The sequence below is a fragment of the Phalacrocorax carbo genome, chromosome 25 (assembly GCF_963921805.1).
Source record: "Phalacrocorax carbo chromosome 25, bPhaCar2.1, whole genome shotgun sequence".
Taxonomy (NCBI): Eukaryota; Metazoa; Chordata; class Aves; order Suliformes; family Phalacrocoracidae; genus Phalacrocorax; species Phalacrocorax carbo.
In genome coordinates this window covers 4,169,079-4,189,337 of record NC_087537.1, presented here as the reverse complement: position 1 = coordinate 4,189,337, position 20,259 = coordinate 4,169,079, and the positions used below count along the sequence as shown (strand labels likewise).

The 20,259-nt window shown below is 56.7% G+C and overlaps 1 protein-coding gene across 1 annotated transcript; it reads left to right on the top strand.

Annotated features, from left to right (window-relative positions):
- Positions 1 to 223: 223 nt before the first annotated feature.
- On the top strand, positions 224 to 17,909 carry ACE (angiotensin I converting enzyme). The gene is made up of 25 exons (XM_064473331.1): positions 224 to 512; positions 3,749 to 3,916; positions 5,329 to 5,416; positions 5,648 to 5,791; positions 6,047 to 6,238; positions 6,398 to 6,495; positions 7,026 to 7,198; positions 7,489 to 7,712; positions 9,118 to 9,262; positions 9,569 to 9,667; positions 9,892 to 10,014; positions 10,457 to 10,668; positions 11,189 to 11,325; positions 11,628 to 11,786; positions 12,197 to 12,284; positions 12,486 to 12,629; positions 12,828 to 13,019; positions 13,364 to 13,461; positions 13,755 to 13,927; positions 14,367 to 14,590; positions 14,830 to 14,974; positions 15,164 to 15,262; positions 15,686 to 15,808; positions 16,390 to 16,577; positions 16,855 to 17,909. Exons 1-25 carry the CDS (start codon positions 303 to 305, stop codon positions 17,049 to 17,051), a joined length of 3,843 nt encoding a protein of 1,280 aa, XP_064329401.1. The 5' UTR covers positions 224 to 302; the 3' UTR covers positions 17,052 to 17,909.
- The last annotated feature ends 2,350 nt before the right edge of the window (positions 17,910 to 20,259 follow it).

Genomic DNA, 20,259 nt, shown 5'->3' with positions numbered 1-20,259 from the left:
TTTTTTCTCCTCCATCTCCTCCCCTCTCTGCTGTCCCAGCCCCTTCCCATCCCCTCCAGGCTCACCCAGGCACCAAAGGGACTTTGCACCCTAAGGTCGTGCTCGCTCCCTGCTCCTTCCCACAAGCCCAGGAGCCACCACAGGGAGAGCAAAATGCTCCGGTCTTATCGGCGAGGGGAGGCAGGCTCGGTGGGCAGGGTTTGCGCGAAGGCTGCTGGCTTATAAGAAGCCGGCAGCGGAGGCAAAGCTCTCTCACAAGGCACTGAACGGGGCCCCCGCCTCCGTGCACCGCTCCTGCCACGATGCCCCGGGTGCTGGGGCTGCTGCTGGGGCTGAGCCTAGCGGGTGCCCTTCAGCCCGGCCTCGAGCCCCCCGAGTATAATGCCACCGAGGAAGGGGCCGCCCTTTTTGCCAGCGCCTACAACAGCACGGCCGAGATCATCCTCTTCCAGAGCGTCTCGGCCAGCTGGGATTACAACACCAACCTGACAGCCGAAAACGCTGCTCTGCAGGTGGGTGGCGGGACGGGGGCGATGCCACCGCGGGGGTGTCCCCAGCACCGGGGACTGGGAGGGGCTGGGACATGGTGGGGACACTTGGTGTGGTCCCCTTTATCCCCACAGGCTACTGTCTTGGTACCCCAGCATGGGAAACCAGGGCTGGGACTTGCAGTTCAGGGACCACAAGGGTTTACCCCAAATTGGCCCTCAGAGAGGCTCTGCCCCGGAGTGACAGCCCTGGTCCTGGAGCAGAGTCTGGGTTATTTTTAGAGGTGGTTCGGGGAAGCACTCCAGGCTATGGGGTATTTACCATCAGCCCAGCTACGTGCAGGCAGAGCTCCAGTGGGGAGCGATGCTGTGTGCATCCCGCAGGCATGTGCATGTTTGGCGGGGGGTTTGCATGTCTTTAGGCTGGATTTATCAGGGCAGGGAGTTTGAGCAGCCCGGGGACGGCTCTCCGTGGGCGAGCTGCAGCGCGGCACCTGCCCGGCACGGGCTGGGGAGTCGCGGTGCCTGGGCAGGGTGCAGAGGTTTCCCCGGCTCTTGCTGTGCCCAGGGAGCTGCTGGCTGCCCTGGCGCGGGGGGCACAGCCACGGCACTGCCTGCAGCTCAGAGATGTACCTGCCGCCCCATGAGCTAGCGGTGCATGGGGGTTGGTGCAGCCCTCGTGTGTTCAGGAACCCCAGCGTCACCCCCCCATCCGCCCCCCGTGTACCAGGGGCCGCCATACAGCCCCGAACCCCTCCGGATCGCACAGGGACAGGGGGTGGGAGGACACAGTGTGCCCTGTGGCAGGAAGGAAACACATCTTCCTGCATGGGGGGGAAGATCGCCACCAGGTGCAGCCGCTGCCAACTTGGCAGGACATCTGAGAGCGCCCAAGTGCTCCTTCAGCCTTCTTTTCGGTGAGCTGACATGATGTCTGGGCAGGCACCCAGCAGCTGCTGCAGATGTTGCGGCGCAGCTGGGGACCTTGGGGCAGAGCAGGCGCATCCTGGCCATGCCAAGTCCAAGATGAGGGCCAGGAAGGCACCTTGCATGGGCTTTCTCAAGAGGCATTTCCAGGCCAGCGCCACCTTTCCTGTGTTAATAAGTGCCTGAGGATCATGGCCAAGTGCTCTCTGCCGTGTCAAGGCTCCCAAGCCAGCCCAGAAAGAGGAGGGGATCTGGCCCCTGAGATCAGCCCACCGACAGGCCAGCAGAGAGGTTTGTGGTGGGATGGAGAGGCACTGAGTACTAAACGATTAACAGGTGTTCAGCACAACCCAAAAGGATGAATTTGGGGGATCTGGGGAACCCTTGGGCCAGGGAAACCCACACACATCTGCAACACCTGAGCCAGGCCACCACGGTGTCCAGGACCTGCCACGAAAGGTGGCCCTGGGACAAAACGACACAGAGGGAAGGAGGCTGAAGGCAGGGCAGCAGCCCCCGGCCATGCAGGGACAAAAAGAGGTTTGCTGGAATGACAGACAGGGAGCTTGGCTGTGGGAGAGGGAGATGTACCATCTTATGCAAGCTGGGGCTCTGGGCGAGAGGCTGGTGATGGTGTTTGGGATTCAGAGGTAGCTCCTTGGTGCAAGACTTCTCCAGGAGCCCAGGGCAGAGCAGCCCCAGCGCCCAGGGCCACATCCTGCACTGCTGAACCTTCACTGTACAACCAGGAGCAGGGAGGGACTGGGGTTGGGGGGGTTTGGTAGGGAGACCTGGGAGCTGTGGCTGTCCAAGGGACTTTGAGACCCCAAAGGGGCACCCCCACAGAGAGAGCTCCCAGCTGCAGGGGTGAAGGGCCAGGGCTGGTGGGCACGGCCATGGTGAAGGGGTCTCAGCCAGTGCCACTGGCCCCTCAGCTCGCTCCACCAGAGCCGTCAGGAGAGTTTAGGGAACAATTTGCCTGACCAAACACAGGCGCCTGTTCAAGGACAAGCTGAAACACAGCTGGACTCTGTTTCCTACAGCTCCCCCAGCTCTGCAGTGGGATCTCAGCAGGGGTAAAGATAGCCCCCATTTAGTGGGGTGCTGCAACAGCATCATGCTCCAGTGCAGGGTGTCTGTGGGGCTGGCACGTCCCAGCATGTCGGGGAATCAGGGCTGGTTGGTACCCAGACTGATGCTGTGGGTGCTGGGATGTCCAAGGGAGGCAGTGGGTGCCCAGCGGTGGGCAGCCAGGGGCATCCAGCACTTTTGGCATCCCCACCCCTATATCAGCCTCCAGCCCTGGGCAGCCTCCAGCCCTGCCACACTGTAACTCCCTTCCCTCCCCTCTGCTAGCTGAGGGAATGCGAAGATTAAAATAAAACAAACCAGGCTTGTTGGAGCCAGGCTAAAAATGCCACAAATAACATCTAATGAGCTCCATAAATCAAGCTGGGACGGCGCATGGACAGTAAACAGGCACCTTCTCACTCCATCCTGCACATTGCCCTGGCCGGGACACTCTCGAAAGATCAGTGTTTCCCAGAAATACAGCTGACACTGGCTGGGCTGGGATGCGATCGCCTATAATGCACCCCGTCCCAAAAATCATGGCCATTGGCTGTGGCTCCAGCTGCCTAAATAAACCCCCATGGTGCAGACAGCTGCCTGCCGTCCCACGGCCCTGGGAAGGGAGGTTGGGGCTGGCAGGAGATGGGCAACAGCGAGAGACCCAAAAATGGGGGCTCGGTGCAAATGGGTGCCCCTCTGCAAGGTGAAACCCAGATATGACAGGTACAGGGCATGGGCTGCAGATAGCTAAAGGAGAAATGTGCAGATCTAGCAAGGAGGTATAGGAAGGAGGAAAGTGAATGTGGCATTTTTGTAGTTTTTCCCCTGGGCTTCTGCAAAGGTGAGAAAACAGCAGGAATAGGAATAAAATTAAGCCAGACCTCAGAGCTCTTTCTGAAACTGGGGTCTGGCAGCTGCCAGAGCCAGCCCAAGAGCACCCAGACACTCCCACCCAGCACCCCCACCCCATCCAGGCCATGACACCCCAGAGCCACCTCCAAAACGTCCTCAAAGGCCACCTTGGCAGGTGCTCGCCGGGAGCGCCGCAGGCTAGACTGCAGACATTACCACATCAGCTGGAAGGTGATGTCTCTATCTATGAATGTCACAGACTGGGGACAGCCCTGCCTGCCACCTCATGTCCCGTCCCCTCCAGCTCCTACAAACCCTCATGGCTCTAAACGTGGTCCTCATGCCATCATCTGGGTGGTGGCATATCCCAGGGCTGGTCCTAAGTCCCCATGTGCCCTCTCGCCGTGCAGGTTAAGATGTCGCTGGAGGAGCAAAACTTCACAGAGATCTGGGGGAAGAAAGCCAAGGAGCTCTATGGCAACATCTGGAGCAACTTCGGTGACCCACAGCTGAAGAAAATCATCAGCTCCCTCCAGACCCTGGGACCCTCCAACCTGCCCCTGGACAAGAGAGAACAGGTAGGTGAGGTGCTGGTGAAGCCATGGTCATTGATGGGATGCTGCGAAACCCCTTAATGGGATTTTTTCCCAAGCCTCCAAACTCTGTCGGTGGCCCATTGCCCCTCCATTGCATATGTAGGGTTTCCCTGGCCTCTGCAAAGGGAAGACAGTGATGGAGGGGGGAGATGGGGTGCTATCTCCAGGGGATGTGAGGTGCCTGCTGCTCCCATTATCCAGCCCTAACTTCATCTTGGGACTATCCCAGTAGGAACCAGAGATTTCCTGCTTACACAGAGTGACCTTGTGCGTCACCTGGAGACCAGCCAGGCTGTGCCCATGGCCAGGGGCCAGCTAACTCAGCGCCATCACCCCCCAGTGCTCCTCAGGGATGCAGACCTGAAAAGGAGGGCTGCTGCAGTCACCTGGCTCCTGACCCCTCCCCGTGGGCCCAGAAATGCTGTGCCTTGGTGACATAGCTCCACACCAGGGACATCAAGACAGCTGAGCCTTCCCCACCACAGTCCTGAGCTTTCAGGGTCATTTACAAAATGCCATGTGATTTCAAATTCCGTGCATGAAATTATTGCCCAGGCTGAGGCTGGCAGCTACTTGCCTGTCTGCGCGAGCACAGGGATACTGGCATTGCTGTCCCCTCCAGCCTGGCCCGTGGCTCCCTGACAGCCCTATCCACCAAAACCCGCCTCGGCTGGTTTTGGCCCAGTGATACAATCCTTTCTGGAGAAGCGTCGGATCCAGTTCCTTCCAGGAAACCCATCCCTGCTCTCTCCCACATAACAGACAGCATCACGTCTCCTCCCTGTACATTGGCCACATTTTGCCTGTCCCCAGGCAACTCCATCCCACACCCTACTACTGTCCGCTGTCTCCATCCCCTCCACCCCGCCGGAGCAGAAGGATGGGAGCAGAGAGAGGGATGGAGCAGAGGAATTTCCTTCCCTGGGAATGGGCTCCCCGAGCATGTTCCAGGAAATCTCCTGTTGCTATTGTTTGCTGTTGTTGAACTTCACAGAAATAAACCCCCCTCCTCCTCCTGCTTTTCTTATTTTTTTTTAACCCGCTTAGATAAACATGCCGTGCCACAGCCCAGCTGACAAAAAGCTTTATAAATAGCCCCACTCCAGGACACCGTGAGCACTCGCACCACATTCAAGGAGGGGGGGGGTTCAGCGAGCGGCTGTGCATGGTTTGTCTGTCCCAAAGAGCCTCCCTGCTCCCACCATGTGAAGGGTGTAAAACTCTGGGTGATAACATGCTTATCTCACCAAAAACATGCTGTGTAAACACACCAATCCTCCTCTGCATCCCTCCAGCCACACACACACGTGCTCTGGAACTGGGAAGCCTGTAGATCTCTTCTGTAGAGCCATTCCCATCCCCTTCCAACCCCAACATCTTTTTGTTCCCTGCAGTACAACACCATCCTGAGCACCATGGACAAAATCTACTCCACGGCCAAAGTGTGCCTGGCCAATGGTACCTGCTGGGATCTGGAGCCAGGTATGGTCCTTGTCCCTCTGCCCTTGCAGGGTGCTGAGCACCCCATGGCCATAAGTTAGTCCTGGTCCCCACATCCCCAGTGGGTTGGGACATGGAGGTCCCACCCATGTTTCTCAGGGTTGTCCCAGGGCGAGGATGGGTATTTGGGCCTGGCGTGATGGTAGTGGCACCTCTGCAGGTGTCCCCCCCTCCTGCCCTTCTCTCATGTCCTACTTGCTCCCTCTGTCCCAGACATCTCGGACATCATGTCCACCTCCCGCAGCTACAAGAAGCTGCTCTACGCCTGGGAGGGGTGGCACAACGCCGCGGGCAACCCACTGCGCAGCAAGTATGAGGAGTTCGTGAAGCTGAGCAACGAGGCCTATCAGATGGATGGTATGAGCAGGATGGGGGAATGCAGGGGTTGGTCAGGTATCAGGGTGGGAACCAGCGCCGGGGCAATGGGGTGCCCTGCTGCTTTCCCCATCCCACATGCATCCAGGCATCCAACTTCCATTTCCCCAGTACCAACACTTTCAGGAAGGGGCAAAAATCCTACTGCTGTTCCTTGGTCCCAGCTCTTGGGGCTGGGGGCGGGGGGCAGCCCCCGGGAGCTGGAGCCAGAGGTTATCATCACTGCCTCCTTGGCAGGATTCAAAGACACAGGCGACTACTGGCGCTCCTGGTATGACTCACCCTCCTTTGAGGATGATCTGGAGAATCTCTACAAACAGCTGGAGCCACTCTACCTCAACCTGCATGCCTTTGTCCGGAGGAAGCTGTACGACCGCTATGGCCCCAAATACATCAACCTGAAGGGTCCCATCCCTGCTCACCTCCTGGGTAAGAGAATGGACCACCCTCACCCTGTGCCTAGGCGTGCTGGTGGGGCCAGAGGGACACATGCAGGGCCATAGTGGGACAGGGAGGTCCCAGTTATCACCGTGTCTCTCTTCCTCCCAACTTACCACCAGCTTTGCTCCAGCTGTTTTCTCTTCTCAGGCAACATGTGGGCCCAACAGTGGAACAACATCTATGATCTGATGGTCCCCTACCCCAACAAGCCCAACCTCGATGTCACAAGCACCATGGTGCAGCAGGTGATGGACTGAGAGATGTGCTGGTGGCACCAGGGGGACAAAAACAGGGGATATTGGCCAAGACTTGCCCATAGCATTGATCCCATGGGAGTGGTTTCTCATACCTGCATAGAGGACAGCAGAACAGCCATGTCGGGAAGGGAAAGGCCAAAAAATTACCCCACTCCCTCGCTGGCAATGACCAAAGAAGCAGCGGGTAGGCAAAGAGGAAGGCCAGTGCAGAGGGACTGGTGCCAGTCCCTGAGTTGGGGGCTGTGTCCCCACCATCACACAGCTCCAAGCGCTCCTTGGATATCAGCCCTGCTCCTTTCTCCTGTCCATGCTGGGCACCAGCACCATTGCTTGGTGCTTCTTAGGGATGCTCACACCAATTTTGGGGTCAGGGCTCCCCATCAGGGTAAGAGGGGCAGGACTCCGGTTCCTTGGAGGGACCCACCTCATCCTCACCATGCCGGGAGAGGATCAGAGGCAATGCCCAGGGCATGGGCAGGCCCTTCCTCAGCGGTAACCCACTGCCTGCTGCCCACCAGGGCTGGAATGCCACCCACATGTTCCGGGTCTCAGAGGAATTCTTCACCTCCCTGGGGCTGCTGGAGATGCCCCCTGAATTTTGGAGTAAGTCCATGCTGGAGAAGCCAACGGACGGGCGGGAGGTGGTGTGTCATGCCTCGGCCTGGGACTTCTACAACCGCAAGGACTTCAGGTGTGTGGGGACATGCAGGGGCCCAGGCCTACAGGCTAAAACCCTCCTCCATCCCCCTTGGTGGTCACAATTTTGGGTACCCTCAGCCTGGCCATGCAACCCAATCTGTCACCTTCTGGAGTAAGGTCGTGGGGCACCACACTGCCTTGCCTTCCCCTCCACTAGGTCTTTCACCCCATGGGGTGCTTCCACCCTCTCAGGGACTATGGAGGGTCCTTCCCATCAAGGGGGTGCACAGGCAGCTAGGATCTCTCACTCAGCTCAGGCAGTGCTCTGTTTTCTCCTGGCAGGATCAAGCAGTGCACGACGGTGACCATGGAGCAGCTGTTCACAGTGCACCATGAGATGGGCCACGTCCAGTACTACCTGCAGTACAAGGACCAGCCCGTCTCATTCCGCAGAGGGGCCAACCCTGGCTTCCACGAGGCCATCGGCGATGTCTTGGCCCTGTCTGTCTCTACCCCGAGCCACCTCAAGAAAATCGGTCTCCTCAGCAGTGCCACTGAGGACGCAGGTACAGCAGCCGCCCTGGGGAGCTCGGTGGCCTGGAGGACTCAGGCATTGCCTGTGGCACCAGGAAGGGTTTGGGACATGCCACAGTGGTCTGCAATCTGGCAACGCAACCCAGAGCAGGCAAGGCCCCATGGCCGATATGTGCTTTTCACCCACGCTTGGTTTCATACACAACCCCTTCTTGTCTCCGTGGGTCCATGTAGGACCCTTCATAGCTCCGTCCTCTTCACCCCCAAGGGCAGGAGGGATGCTCTTCAGAGCTTGTCTGTTCCCTTCCCTTCTTCATTAGAGCCCCAAACCTGAAAGCAGCATCTTTGTGCATGATCTGCTTTGACCTTTCCAATGTTCTACCTTCCCTCACCAAGAAACGTCCACCCGAGGAGCCGCCGGTGAGCTCTGTGGAGGTGGCACTGAGCACTGATGTGCACAGTCATGAGGGCAGTCAGCAGGTGACGTTTCTGCCTGCCAGCTGGCGCAGCAGAGGAGGACTTGTCGCCGCAGGGCACTGTCCGGCTTGGCAAGCGTCTCTCCCCCACCCAATGTCTCTCAGCTGACACGTCAAAGCAGACAGTGGCAGAGGAAACCAAGCGTTAGCAGATTCCTGCCGCAGGCAGCTGCTTTGTGGAGGAGGGACAGACCCGGGATCCTCCTACCTTGTCATTAAATACGTTTCATGATGGGGAAGCCATCGCAGCAGCCAAGAGCATAGGGCCAACACTGCATAAGCACCACGGAGCAGATGGTCCCTGCCTCAAGGCATCGATGCCTGACTAACTGGCCCTTAGCAGCCATGCCACCACAGTGATGGCAGCCAATACCCCCTCAGGGCAGTGCTGCCAATCCCTCTCTTACCCCACAGCTTCAGCTGGGTCTCCAGCAGGTCCTTCTCCAACCCTCCTTCCTTGGGTTTCCTCAAGGCAATGGGGAAAGCAGATGTCACCACCCCCCCGTGCTCCCCATTATATGGTGGTGACTGTCCTAGAATTGACTCTGGTTCTGGATCTAAACCATGAGAGCCTTTGCAGTGGTGTGACAGCCCTGCAGATCAACCCCTCCCCTTCACCCTGGAGCCCCAGGGTGAATGTGTGAGGAGGGAACCATTAGAGTTACACTCATCAAAGACCACCTCACTCGGAGAGCCAGGCTGAAGGTAAGGGGACACCGTGCTTGTCACTCCCATTGTTTCTACTCAGTAAAACAGCACATGTTGCCCCAGGTGGGACCTGTATCTAGAGAAACCTCCTGTGCCTTACATAGCCTCCTCTAGGGAGCAAAATTATATGTTGAAATGCTGTTCCCATTTCTCATCCAGATCTGCTCACCCTCTTGCCCACAAAAAGTCCAGTGGCCATAGTGCTGTCTAGCCAGACCCCTTCCCAACCTGGTTCAAGCTCTGTTTCATGCAGAGAGCAACATCAACTTTCTGCTGAAGACAGCCTTGGAGAAGGTCGCCTTCCTGCCCTTCGGCTACCTCATTGACCAGTGGCGCTGGAACGTGTTCAGTGGCCGCACCCCCCCGAACCGTTACAACTACGACTGGTGGTATCTGAGGTAGAGGACAGTCACCAGGGGTGGATTGGGGTGTGGAAGCTGGGGATGTCCAAGGAAGGAAGACAGAAGAAAGGAAGGAAAAAAAGGGAAAAGTAGCCATGGAGATGGCTGGAGAATGACGGATAGGTGGGTGGGAGGGATGGATGGGTAGATGTGTGGGTGGGCAGGTGGATGGATGGATGGATAGAAATACATGGAAGCACATCCTAATTGTGCAGATTTCTTAAGCCCTCCCTTCCCATTCCCTGCCTTGGTTCATTTGCATCCTTCTTTCCAGTTCATGCTCTTGTTCTCTGTTGCCTACAGAACCAAATACCAGGGTATCTGTGCGCCGATTTCGAGGGATGAAAGCAACTTTGACCCTGGAGCAAAGTACCACATCCCTGCAAACACCCCTTACATCAGGTAAGGAGGTGCTGACGAGGGGACAGAGGCTTGGGGAGCGGGGGAGCAGGGGAAGTGGGGGCTTAGCTCTGTGGGCAGGGACTGGGATGCAGTGATCCTGCCTAAGACACAGAGACTATCCAATGCTTGGGAGCTGGCATGTGGCCAGGTGCCTTCCCCCACACCCTAGGGCTTGTCTGCTTCCCTTTGTCCCCAGCCCTCACCTTCATGGGCTTCCTTGGCAGGTACTTTGTGAGCTTCGTCCTCCAGTTCCAGTTCCACAAGGCACTGTGCCAGGCAGCCAACCACACCGGTCCCCTGCACACCTGTGACATCTACATGTCCAAAGAAGCTGGAGCCAAACTCAGGTGGGGACAGAGGAGGGTTGGGACAATCGCCACAGGTAAATGTGTGGAAGCTGATGGCGTGCAAAGAAAGGAAGGAAAAAGTGGCTGGAGAAATAGCTTTGCAGATGGATGGGTGGAAATACAAGGAAGCACTGGGGTGGGGTGAGCGGTCCTCACCAGAGCACTGCTATCGTCCCTGTCATGAGCTCCCACCCAGACAAGAGGTCACTAAAGCACATTTGGTTCCTATTGACTCCCTGGGTGTTAACAAATGCATGAGTATGTGATGTGGAGTCCTTATTCCCATATGCAGGACAGATGGGGGCTTCAGATGCAGTTCCCAGGTTCATGTCCCACTCAGGAGTAGCATCTTCAACCCTTGCAATGCTCACATACCACCACCGCTTTTCTCCCGTCCATCCAATGGCCTCATGCTGGCTCTTGCTGTCCCGCTTCTCTGCAGGGAAGTGTTGAAAGCTGGGTCTTCCAAGTCGTGGCAGGAAATCCTGTTCAACCTCACTGGCACGGGTAAGATGGACGCTGGGGCCCTCCTGGAGTACTTCAGCCCCGTCACCAAGTGGCTGCAGGAGCAGAACAACAAGACCAATGAGGTGCTGGGCTGGCCTGAGTTTGACTGGCGTCCCCCTATCCCTGAAGGCTACCCTGAAGGCATTGGTAAGGCTGCAGCTCCATCCTGGCTCTATGGAGGGGCAGGAAGAGGTCTCCCAAGGGAGGACAGTGCTGAGGGAGGTCTCTGCTGTGGGTGAGGGTGGTCTTCATACCAGGAAAGAGAAATAACCGTCTCCACAGGGAGTCCCACAGGGTGTTGCTTCCCAAAGAGCAGATGCCATTAGACAACCTCCTGACATATCGTTGTCTGAAGCTGTGGCCCTGCTGCTGTAGTAATGCCATCAGTCATGGTGGTGACGTCATCTGTTTTCAGCTGCATCCTTTCTGCCCGAGTGGGAGGGTCCCAGGCGTGCAGCATGTCCTGTTATCCCCTCCCCTGTCCAGTGGAACACCCCCAGCAAGACCCCTCCACCTGCATTTCTTGGCTCAACCTGCTCCCAAGTCATGGCATCCTTCAGTGGACCTGCAGTTGTGGGAAATTCTCAACCATGATTTCTCCATGGGGTGGTGCTCTTGCAGAGGCCTCTGACTGCCCTTTTCTTTCCCTATTTATCTCCTCCTCTAGACAAAATAGCAGATGAAGCACAAGCTAAACAGTTCTTGTCCGAGTACAACAGCACAGCTGAGGTAGTGTGGAATGCCTACACTGAGGCATCCTGGACCTACAACACCAACATCACCGACCACAACAAGGAGATCATGGTATGGGAATGACCTTGGGGCTATGCAGGGAGAGACAACAGCCAAGGCAGGCACCTGGTACCCCGGGCGTGTTTCAGATGAGCTCTGAAAACCTGGGCAGCCTCTGCCTCTAGCCAAGGGGCAATGTTCTCACCCAGGAAGTCCCTTTTCCATTAAAACCCTCATCATGCGATGAGGTACCTTCAAAAGCAGCCATGGGGAGCTTGTCAGTCATGGCATGCCAGATGGTGTCTCTAGTGATGGCCTGTGTCTCAGGGATCTCCTGGAAGTAACTCCTCTTCTGTCCCCTCCTGCCCTTGCAGCTGGAGAAGAACTTGGCCATGTCCAAGCACACCCTTGAGTATGGCATGAGGGCCAGGCAGTTTGACCCCTCCGACTTCCAGGACCAAAGTGTCACGCGCATCCTCAAGAAGCTGAGTGTCATTGAGAGGGCAGCCCTGCCTGAGAATGAGCTGAAGGAGGTGAGCTGCAAGGGGACAGAGCAGGACGGGGTGTCCCTTGCTGCTACCTTGTGTGCAGACACAGGCTTCTCCAAACTTCTAGGCACTGCCACTGGGCAGCCACCCCTTGCCCGTGACCAAGGTGATAGTTTGGTACCTTCTACACAAAGCAATGATCCTTGTCTCCAGGTTTTCCCACCCAAAGGTTGCCTGTCTCAGGCTGCAGCAGGGTCTGGCTGCTTGGGTGGCAATAGCACATTGCTTGGTGGCCCTAGTCCCTCCTGTACTGACTCCATTTCTCCTCCATTTGGGTCACACTTGGCCTTGGAAGGGACCAGAGGAAATCACCTGGGGACATCTCAATGGGCTGTGACATTCCCCAAGAGCAGAAGCAGGGATAACCAGCTCGCATGATCTGATTTTCTTTGCAGTACAACACCCTCCTGTCAGATATGGAGACCACGTACAGTGTAGCCAAGGTCTGCAGAGAGAACAAAACCTGTCACCCTCTGGATCCTGGTAAGATCTGGCAGGGTGTCCAGTGAGTCATCTGCAACAGGCCCAGAAAGGAGGGATTTTTAATAGGGACTTGGAGAAAGGTCATGAAGGGGCCTTCCCACTGTCTCTGTGATGGCCCCTGAACAGCACATTGAGTCTAGCACCATGAGTCAGTCCAGCCCATCCAACAGCATCACTTTGGGTTCATTGCTCTCTCTTCAGACCTCACAGACATCATGGCCACCTCACGGGACTATGACGAGCTCCTCTTTGCCTGGAAGGGCTGGCGGGATGCTTCTGGGAAGAAGATCAAGAACCAGTACAAGCGATATGTGGAACTGAGCAACAAGGCAGCCATGCTCAATGGTCAGTGTCCCACTCCCTTAGAGTCCCACCATGGTCTTCACACCATGTAAGCAGACAATTGGGCTGATCATCCAACTCAGGGCCAAAATCTTGAGGGTGTGGAGGGCCCACCAGCTCCCATGAGATCCACTGGACCCTATGGGAGGACCTTGCCCAAGAAAGACAGGTCTAACACCTTCTACTCTTTTCCCATCACAGGCTACCCAGACAATGGGGCCTTCTGGAGATCCCTGTATGAGACACCCACCTTCCAGGAAGATGTGGAGAGGTTGTACCTGCAGCTGCAGCCCCTGTACCTCAACCTGCATGCCTACGTACGCCGAGCCCTGTACAAAAAGTATGGGGCAGACCACATAAACCTGAAGGGTCCCATCCCTGCTCACCTGCTAGGTAAGAGCTTTGTTAGGCCCTCAAGCAGAACCATGTCTCCTATCAGGCATAGTTTGCTTCAAGTCATGCCAAGAGCAGAGGCTGGTCTGCTCAGCTCTGGCCCAAGGCCCAAGGCCCCATGAGATGGATCTGCAGAAGCCAGTCTGCCCCAGGGAAGGGCAACACACTCAGCATGACTTCACCTCTCCTGCATAGATGGGCTCCTGCTTGCATCAACCTTGGGCAGGCAGGGCAGGGACCAGGCAGAGTGATCCACTCTGTGCAGGAGTCAGGAGTAACTGGTTGCCTTTGCTCTTCTCTCCCTGTCTCCCTCTTGCCATGCATTGTCCTCCTGTGCTTCCCAGGCAACATGTGGGCCCAGTCATGGTCCAGCATTTTTGACCTGGTGATACCTTTCCCGGATGCCACCAAGGTGGATGCTACCCCAGCCATGAAACAACAGGTCAGTGCTTTTCCAGGCTGCTCTGGGGAAGCCCATTGGGACCCAGCACCCTTTGGCCATCGCCACCACCCATGTTGCCAAATGCTCTGGTGCTACCAAAAATCTCCATGGCTCATCCATATTCTCTTGCCACCTGGGTAAACCAAGGGCTGGATCCAGCTCTAGCTTCCCCCAAAAGACCTCCCCTGCCCAGAAGAACAAGGCTATACCTGGCCTCCCATCCTTCCCAGCCCCCCAGCACCCCTAGCATCCCCATTGCCCCTCGCCAGGTCCTCTGTCTGCTCTCTTCCCAGGGCTGGACACCCAGGAGGATGTTTGAAGAGTCGGACCATTTCTTTACTTCTCTGGGCCTCATCCCCATGCCGCAGGAGTTCTGGGCCAAGTCCATGATAGAGAAGCCAACAGATGGGCGGGAGGTGGTGTGTCACGCCTCAGCCTGGGACTTCTACAACCGCAAGGACTTCAGGTGCCCATGGGAAGCAAGTGGTGGCCTCAGCTGATGTGGTGCTGGGGCAGATAGTGATGTCTTGGTAGAATAAGGGCATGTGGCCTGATGCCACCGCAGTGTCTGTTGTCCTATGGCTGTGGCAGCCCCACTCTGGCATTGCCACTGGTACCCAAGATGTGGACATTGCTGGAAGGACCCCCCATGGTGCCTTCTCTGCCCTGACATGGAGAATGGAAAAGCCAGTGAACAAGGACAGGATCAGCAGGAGATGCAGGAGAAAAGAGAGAGACCAACCCAATGGAGTAGGACTAGCCTGGCCTGGCATCAGATGTAGGGTGGGGTCATGTGGAAAGGGAAATCAAAAGAAAAAATAGCTCAAGTGGGTGTGATCATTCCTGGAGATTTTCAGCCTAGTGCTGCCTTCCCTTCTCCCCCCAACCCACATGTTCTGTTCCAGGATCAAGCAGTGCACCGTGGTGAACATGGACGACCTAATCACGGTGCACCACGAGATGGGCCACGTCCAGTACTTCCTGCAGTACATGAACCAGCCCATCTCTTTCCGCGATGGGGCCAACCCTGGCTTCCACGAGGCCATTGGGGATGTCATGGCCTTGTCCGTCTCTACCCCCAAACACCTGCACAGCATCAAACTGCTGGACCAAGTCACAGAAAACATAGGTGAACTGGCAGGGGAGCACCACACAGCAGAGATGGGGGTGCTGCTGGGGACAGCTGGAAATGCAGAGGGTCAGGATGGGCTGGGCAGGGTGGAAGGGGTCAAGGACATGCACAGTGGTTTTACATGCACAGAGGGGGCAGGACCTGGTGGGGACATCCTGCTTTGGGGCAGACTGACCCATAGAGGGTGGAGAGGTGGGTACAGTACTGCCTTGCTCACACCTTCACGTCCTGGACAGAAAGTGACATTAACTACCTGATGAACATGGCCTTGGACAAAATCGCCTTCCTGCCCTTTGGGTACCTCATGGATCAGTGGCGCTGGAAGGTGTTTGATGGGCGGATCAAGGAGAATGAGTACAACCAGCAGTGGTGGAATCTCAGGTGTGCTTGAATTCAGACGGCTTTGGCCATCATCCCACCGGGTGTGTTCTCTTCGTGGTCCAGTTGGCTGCAATGGGACACAATGGGATGCATACCCCCTCACCCTGTCCTCACACCCTACTGCGTACCCTCCCAGCTTACCCCCCCTTCTCCTCCCCGTGCTGGGCTAACTCTCCTTCTCTGGCCCAGGATGAAGTACCAGGGCTTGTGCCCACCAGTGCCAAGGTCTGAAGATGACTTCGACCCTGGGGCAAAGTTTCACATCCCTGCCAATGTCCCTTACATCAGGTGAGTGAGCAGGGCTGGGGCAGGAGGGACACCACTTGGACACAGAAGCAGTATCGCCAGTCTAGATGCCAGTGATGGCACCTTGTTTCATCACTGGTGGGATACTTGGTGGTACCATCCTGAGGGTGCTGGGCAGCTCCATGGGCTGAAAGAGCCTTGGAGAGGAAGGCTGGATTTGGGGGAACTCGCTATCCAAGGAGGATGGGTTCCTCCACCCAGGCAGCCATAAAACACATGTTAAAGGAGAAATGGCATCAACAGATTGGACTGAGTTGATGCAGGTGTAGCTCCAAAGCCACCGAAGTTCCTCCAGACAGGGAGGGTGCAACTAGGGGATGAGTGGGACCACATCCTCTCTTGCACAGCTACTAGTAGGGTCCATTCCCATGTTCTCACCCCTCTCCACCCACCCCACCCCCCCAGGTACTTTGTCAGCTTTGTGATCCAGTTCCAGTTCCACGAAGCACTCTGTGCAGCAGCCAAGCACAAGGGTCCTCTGCACACATGTGACATCTACCAGTCCAAGGACGCTGGGAGGATCTTGGGGTAGGTCTGTGGGCAGGGCAGAGCCAGGACATTTACATCTCCAAATACCTTAAAGCCTGCCAAGCAAGACAGGAGGCAACACAATCCCTGGTCATCCATCCCCTCCCTGCCTCAGCACGGGATGCTCTGGTCCCTGGCCCTGGGGTGCGGGCAGGGGGGACCCCGAGCCGGGGCACCTTGGGCTGGGTGCTGGGCCTGTGATTGCAAAAGCAGCCACTAGATGGTAGCTGGGACCCTGGCAGGTGGAAGCCTCCCTCCCTCCCTCCCTCCCTCCTCCTCCTCCGCAGCCCCCTGTTCCTTAGGGAAAACAACCCCCTTCTTTCAAGAAGAGCACGTGCAAAATTAACCCTTTCACCCAGGAAGTGCTCTGCATCAGGCTGGAGTCACTGGAGGGCTTTAATCCATGTAAATCCCCCCTTCCCCCCAGACAAAACTGCCTTCCCTGTGCTCTGGGCTGGCTGGGGGCACAGACTGTACCCAGGGTTGCTGATCCCAGGATCCCCAAGTCCTGGGGAAAAGGGAAGGGTCAGTGACCCAGAGAGCGATGGGGAACCCACTGGAGCTGATTTCTCCTACCACAGGGATGCCCTGAAGCTGGGTTTCAGCAAGCCATGGCCCGAAGCCATGAAGCTCATCACGGGGCAGCCCAACATGTCAGCACATGCCCTGATGAGCTACTTTGAGCCGCTCATGACATGGCTGGTGAAGGAGAACAAGAAGAATGGAGAGGTCCTGGGCTGGCCCGAGTACAGCTGGACTCCTTACACAGGTATGCCGGGCTCAGCCAAGCACAGCAGGTCCATGAGGGAGCAGAGCTCAGCCTCAGGGCCAGGATGGGCATGTGGGAAAGATGGAGGTGTCTTGACACCCCTTGACCACCCCAAAAATCTACAGGGTGTTTGGGTACTTCTCCTTGATTTCCCATGGAGCTGAGTCTAAATGGGACACAGCATCCAAAAGACCAGCAAAGGGAAAGCTGGTGACCCAACATACCCCAGTCCAAAGCCACCAGTACCAACCATGACCCTTATTTCTTCTTTTTCCAGCCACTCCAAGCCCAACCATCTCTGATCGAACTGATTTCCTGGGCTTGTCCCTGGCCAGCAATCAAGTCACAGCAGGCAGCTGGGTCCTGCTTGCCCTGGCACTTGTCTTCCTGATCACCACCATCTTCTTGGGCGTCAAGTTCTTTTTAACCAGGAGGAAGGCCTTCAAATCCAGCTCAGAAATGGAACTGAAATAAGGCAGCCATCAGCAGGGGAGCATGGACAGGGTGCAAGCATGGGCATTTGGGCAGGCTGGCAGCCACACCATGGGCACATCTGCCAAAAAAGCCATGGGTTTCCAGAGCCTAGGACTCCTCTCTCCAATCAGGTCAGACATCTTTTCTTTACACTATGCAAGAGCCAAAGCAGAAAAGAGGTATTTATTTGTCAACGTCTGCATCAGGGGAAGAGAAATTCAGGCACCGCAGGCACGGGGCCATCATAGGCTGTCTGCACCCAGGGCTGGGAGCTGGTCCAGCCTGGGCACCCACCAGCCATCTCCAATCTGTGGACAAAGCCACAGGGACTCCAAGTGACAGAGTGCATTTCAGGGAGGGACAGAGCACGTTCCCACACCTGGTTTGCCCACTGCTGGGCTGTTCGCTTGCATGGATGAAAAATAAACCCATGTCTTGTCACCCCAGTGCAGCAGCTCGGCTCCTTCTTGTGGGTGGGCCCAGATTCCAATAGGACAGGACCCTTGAGCAGGAGAGCTGCCATCCCAAGCCAGTGCAACTACAAACCCCTGGGAACCAGCCTGGCTTTGGAAAAACACACCTGCAGCACCGAGCCTCCCCCATCACCATCATGAAAGCTTGGCATCCACTTGCAGCATCCCCATCCTCCCCTAAACTGTGGCTCCCATCGCAGCTGACACCTTGTGGGTTCACCATGGGGCATGCGCCTAGGAAAGGGGCTGAACTGGAGCCAGAAATCCCCAAAGTCCAGGCCTGAATTGTTCAAAGGTTTGGGGGTCACCCAGCCCAAGCTGGGACAAGGCTGGGGCTCACCGCTGCTGTGGTTCCAGCATGGGAATGACATGCATTTATGTAAGAGCCGGGGGGGGCTCCAAGGTCAGCAATCGCCTGCCATCCTCCAGCTCCTCATTATCTTGGGATCAGCCATGCTTGAGGCTTTCACACACACACACACACACACCCGACTTTCTTTTGCTTCTGTAAATAAAACTTTGTCTTTTTTCTGCAGTGATTAGGTGCAAAACTAATCCCAAGCTGGGGATTATTGCAGCCTTAAAAAGCTGCGATCTGCTGCAGCCCAGAGCAGCAGGGGAAATGAGGGGATCTGGGATGATCCACCCTTCCCCCTCCCATCTGATGGTCTCTGCCTTCAGTCATGTCTTACATGGGGAAACTGAGGCCTGCGAGAGGTTCATTGCACCCAGGAAAGGAGCAGAAGGCAGGTGTCTGCCTGCCCACACTGGGGTTTTTGTTTGCTTTCAGTCCTCCTCTGAGCACAGCATGCCCACAGGAAGGTGAAACCCCAACCACTCACCTTTCAGCAGTGATCCCCAGACCCAGAGAGCAGCCACTGCAGACGCCTGCGCTCACCCCATGTTCTTCCCATGGCCGTATCCTGATGTGTCTGCTTTATATCCTGGCACACCAGGCACCCTTCTCTCCCCCCTTCCCAGCAACGCAATGCTCATGGAGCAGAGACCTGGCACGGTGAGAGCTGGGTTTGAAGCCAAGTGTATTTTCAGCCTGGGAAAGCAGGCTGGTGCAGGTGTGTTCCATCCAGCTCAGCTTCGCACCAGTAATTTTGAGCCCCCTGCCTCCTTTCCACCCCATTAGTGGAGGAAAAGAGGTCTCAAAGATCATCAAGACCCTACAAGTTTCATGAAAATTCCTTTCTGGAGGGGGAAAAAGACAAAAAAAAAAGAGCCACACTGAACACTCACTCAGGGGCTGCAACACATGCTTAGCCCTAATTAGACATCAGAGACTCCACATAGGAGCTGACTGTCCTGGAACAGACACTGCTACAAGGATGAGTGATGGATGCTCTGAGCTGTGGCCTCCTGCTCAGAGGTAGATGGCCAACCCAAGCCCACAAGCCAGACACAAGACAGGGCTGGCCATCACATTACCTTCAGCACAGGGCCAAGGTTCCACCCAGGAGATGGGGCTGGACACAAGGTTCTGCCAGCCCAGCTCAGGGAGAGGCTGAAGGTCCCACCTTGGGCTTAAATGAGCCCCAGGTGAAGATTTTCAGGGCAATGAAAACCTGCTGGTGCCCTGAGGGCTCTGCCAAGGCAGCAGCAATGTTTTACAGGATGCCTTGAAAATGAGGATGATTTCCCTTCCCTGTTGCGATAACATCTGGAGAGATTTTGCTGCCTTCTGGCTCCTGCATCATGCTGAAATTAGGAGGCTTTGTGAAATTACTCCCTAAGGAGGAAAAAAAAAGGCAAAGGAGCAGAAAAAAGAGGAGATTCCCCCTCAATTCATGTAACTCCTCAAAGGTGAGCAGCCCCCAGGCTGGCAGGGGGCTGCCCTGCACCAACCTGCCTGTGCATGAAGCTCCTGGAGAGATTTGCTTTAAAATCACAGAAATTTAAAGGAGGAAACACCCTGCGTTCCCTTTGCCGGCTCGGGGACTCTTTGGGCACCACAGAAACCTGTTTTCCCTTTTTTTTAATGTTCATTATCTGCTGCGGGAAGGTGGCTGGGGGTTCCCACACCCTGTGGCCCCTCAGCGCTGGTGGGGGCCCTGCCAAGCCAGGTCTATTCTTAGCTGGCGGACGGCTGGGCAGGAGCAGGCAGGGTGCACGGGGCCGCGTTCCTCGCATTCCCCTTCCCCGGGGACAAGGAGCGCCTGGAAATATGCAGCCACAGCTTGGCAGCAGCCAGGGGCCATCGAGCAGGGGCCACCCCCCGCGGGGGAGGTGGGGGGAGGCAGCGCGGGGGTCTCCCAGAGGACAGCAGAACTGTTGCAGGGATGTCATGAGCTATGGTAGGGACAGGGGACTCCCCATCCCTGCCAGCTCCCTGCCCGTAGCTTCGGTCCCTGTGAGCCCTGGCTGGTGCTCTCCTTCCCCCCCTGCTGCTTGAGTAGGGCTGACGGGGTTAAAGGTGAATTTGGGGGTAAGGGACAAGTGGGAGACCCCAAAGTCCCCACCCAAGCAAGCTCAGACTCCCCAGTCCCGTGGCTTAGCTACAATTCCCTACCAAGGAGGACAGTGGCCAGGTCCAGCCCAAATGACACCCCCACCCCCCTGATGCCCCTCCATCCTCCATCAAGCACCAGGCACCCGGGTGGCACCATCCTTGCCTGGACACATTGCACCAGGCTCCCAGCTGGGTCCCACCCTCGCCAGGGGATGCAGCCAGGGCTGCAAGCTGGGCCGACCCCTTCCCCAGCCCCGCAGAGCCCCCACCCCGCAGG

Excerpts from the sequence above, each read along its gene's own strand:
- ACE (XM_064473331.1), top strand. The coding sequence starts at position 303 with ATGCCCCGGGTGCTGGGGCTGCTGCTGGGGCTGAGCCTAGCGGGTGCC. Across the intron at positions 11,326-11,627 it reads ACCACAACAAGGAGATCATG|CTGGAGAAGAACTTGGCCAT; the intron begins GTATGGGAATGA and ends CTGCCCTTGCAG. Across the intron at positions 14,591-14,829 it reads CCAAGTCACAGAAAACATAG|AAAGTGACATTAACTACCTG; the intron begins GTGAACTGGCAG and ends CGTCCTGGACAG.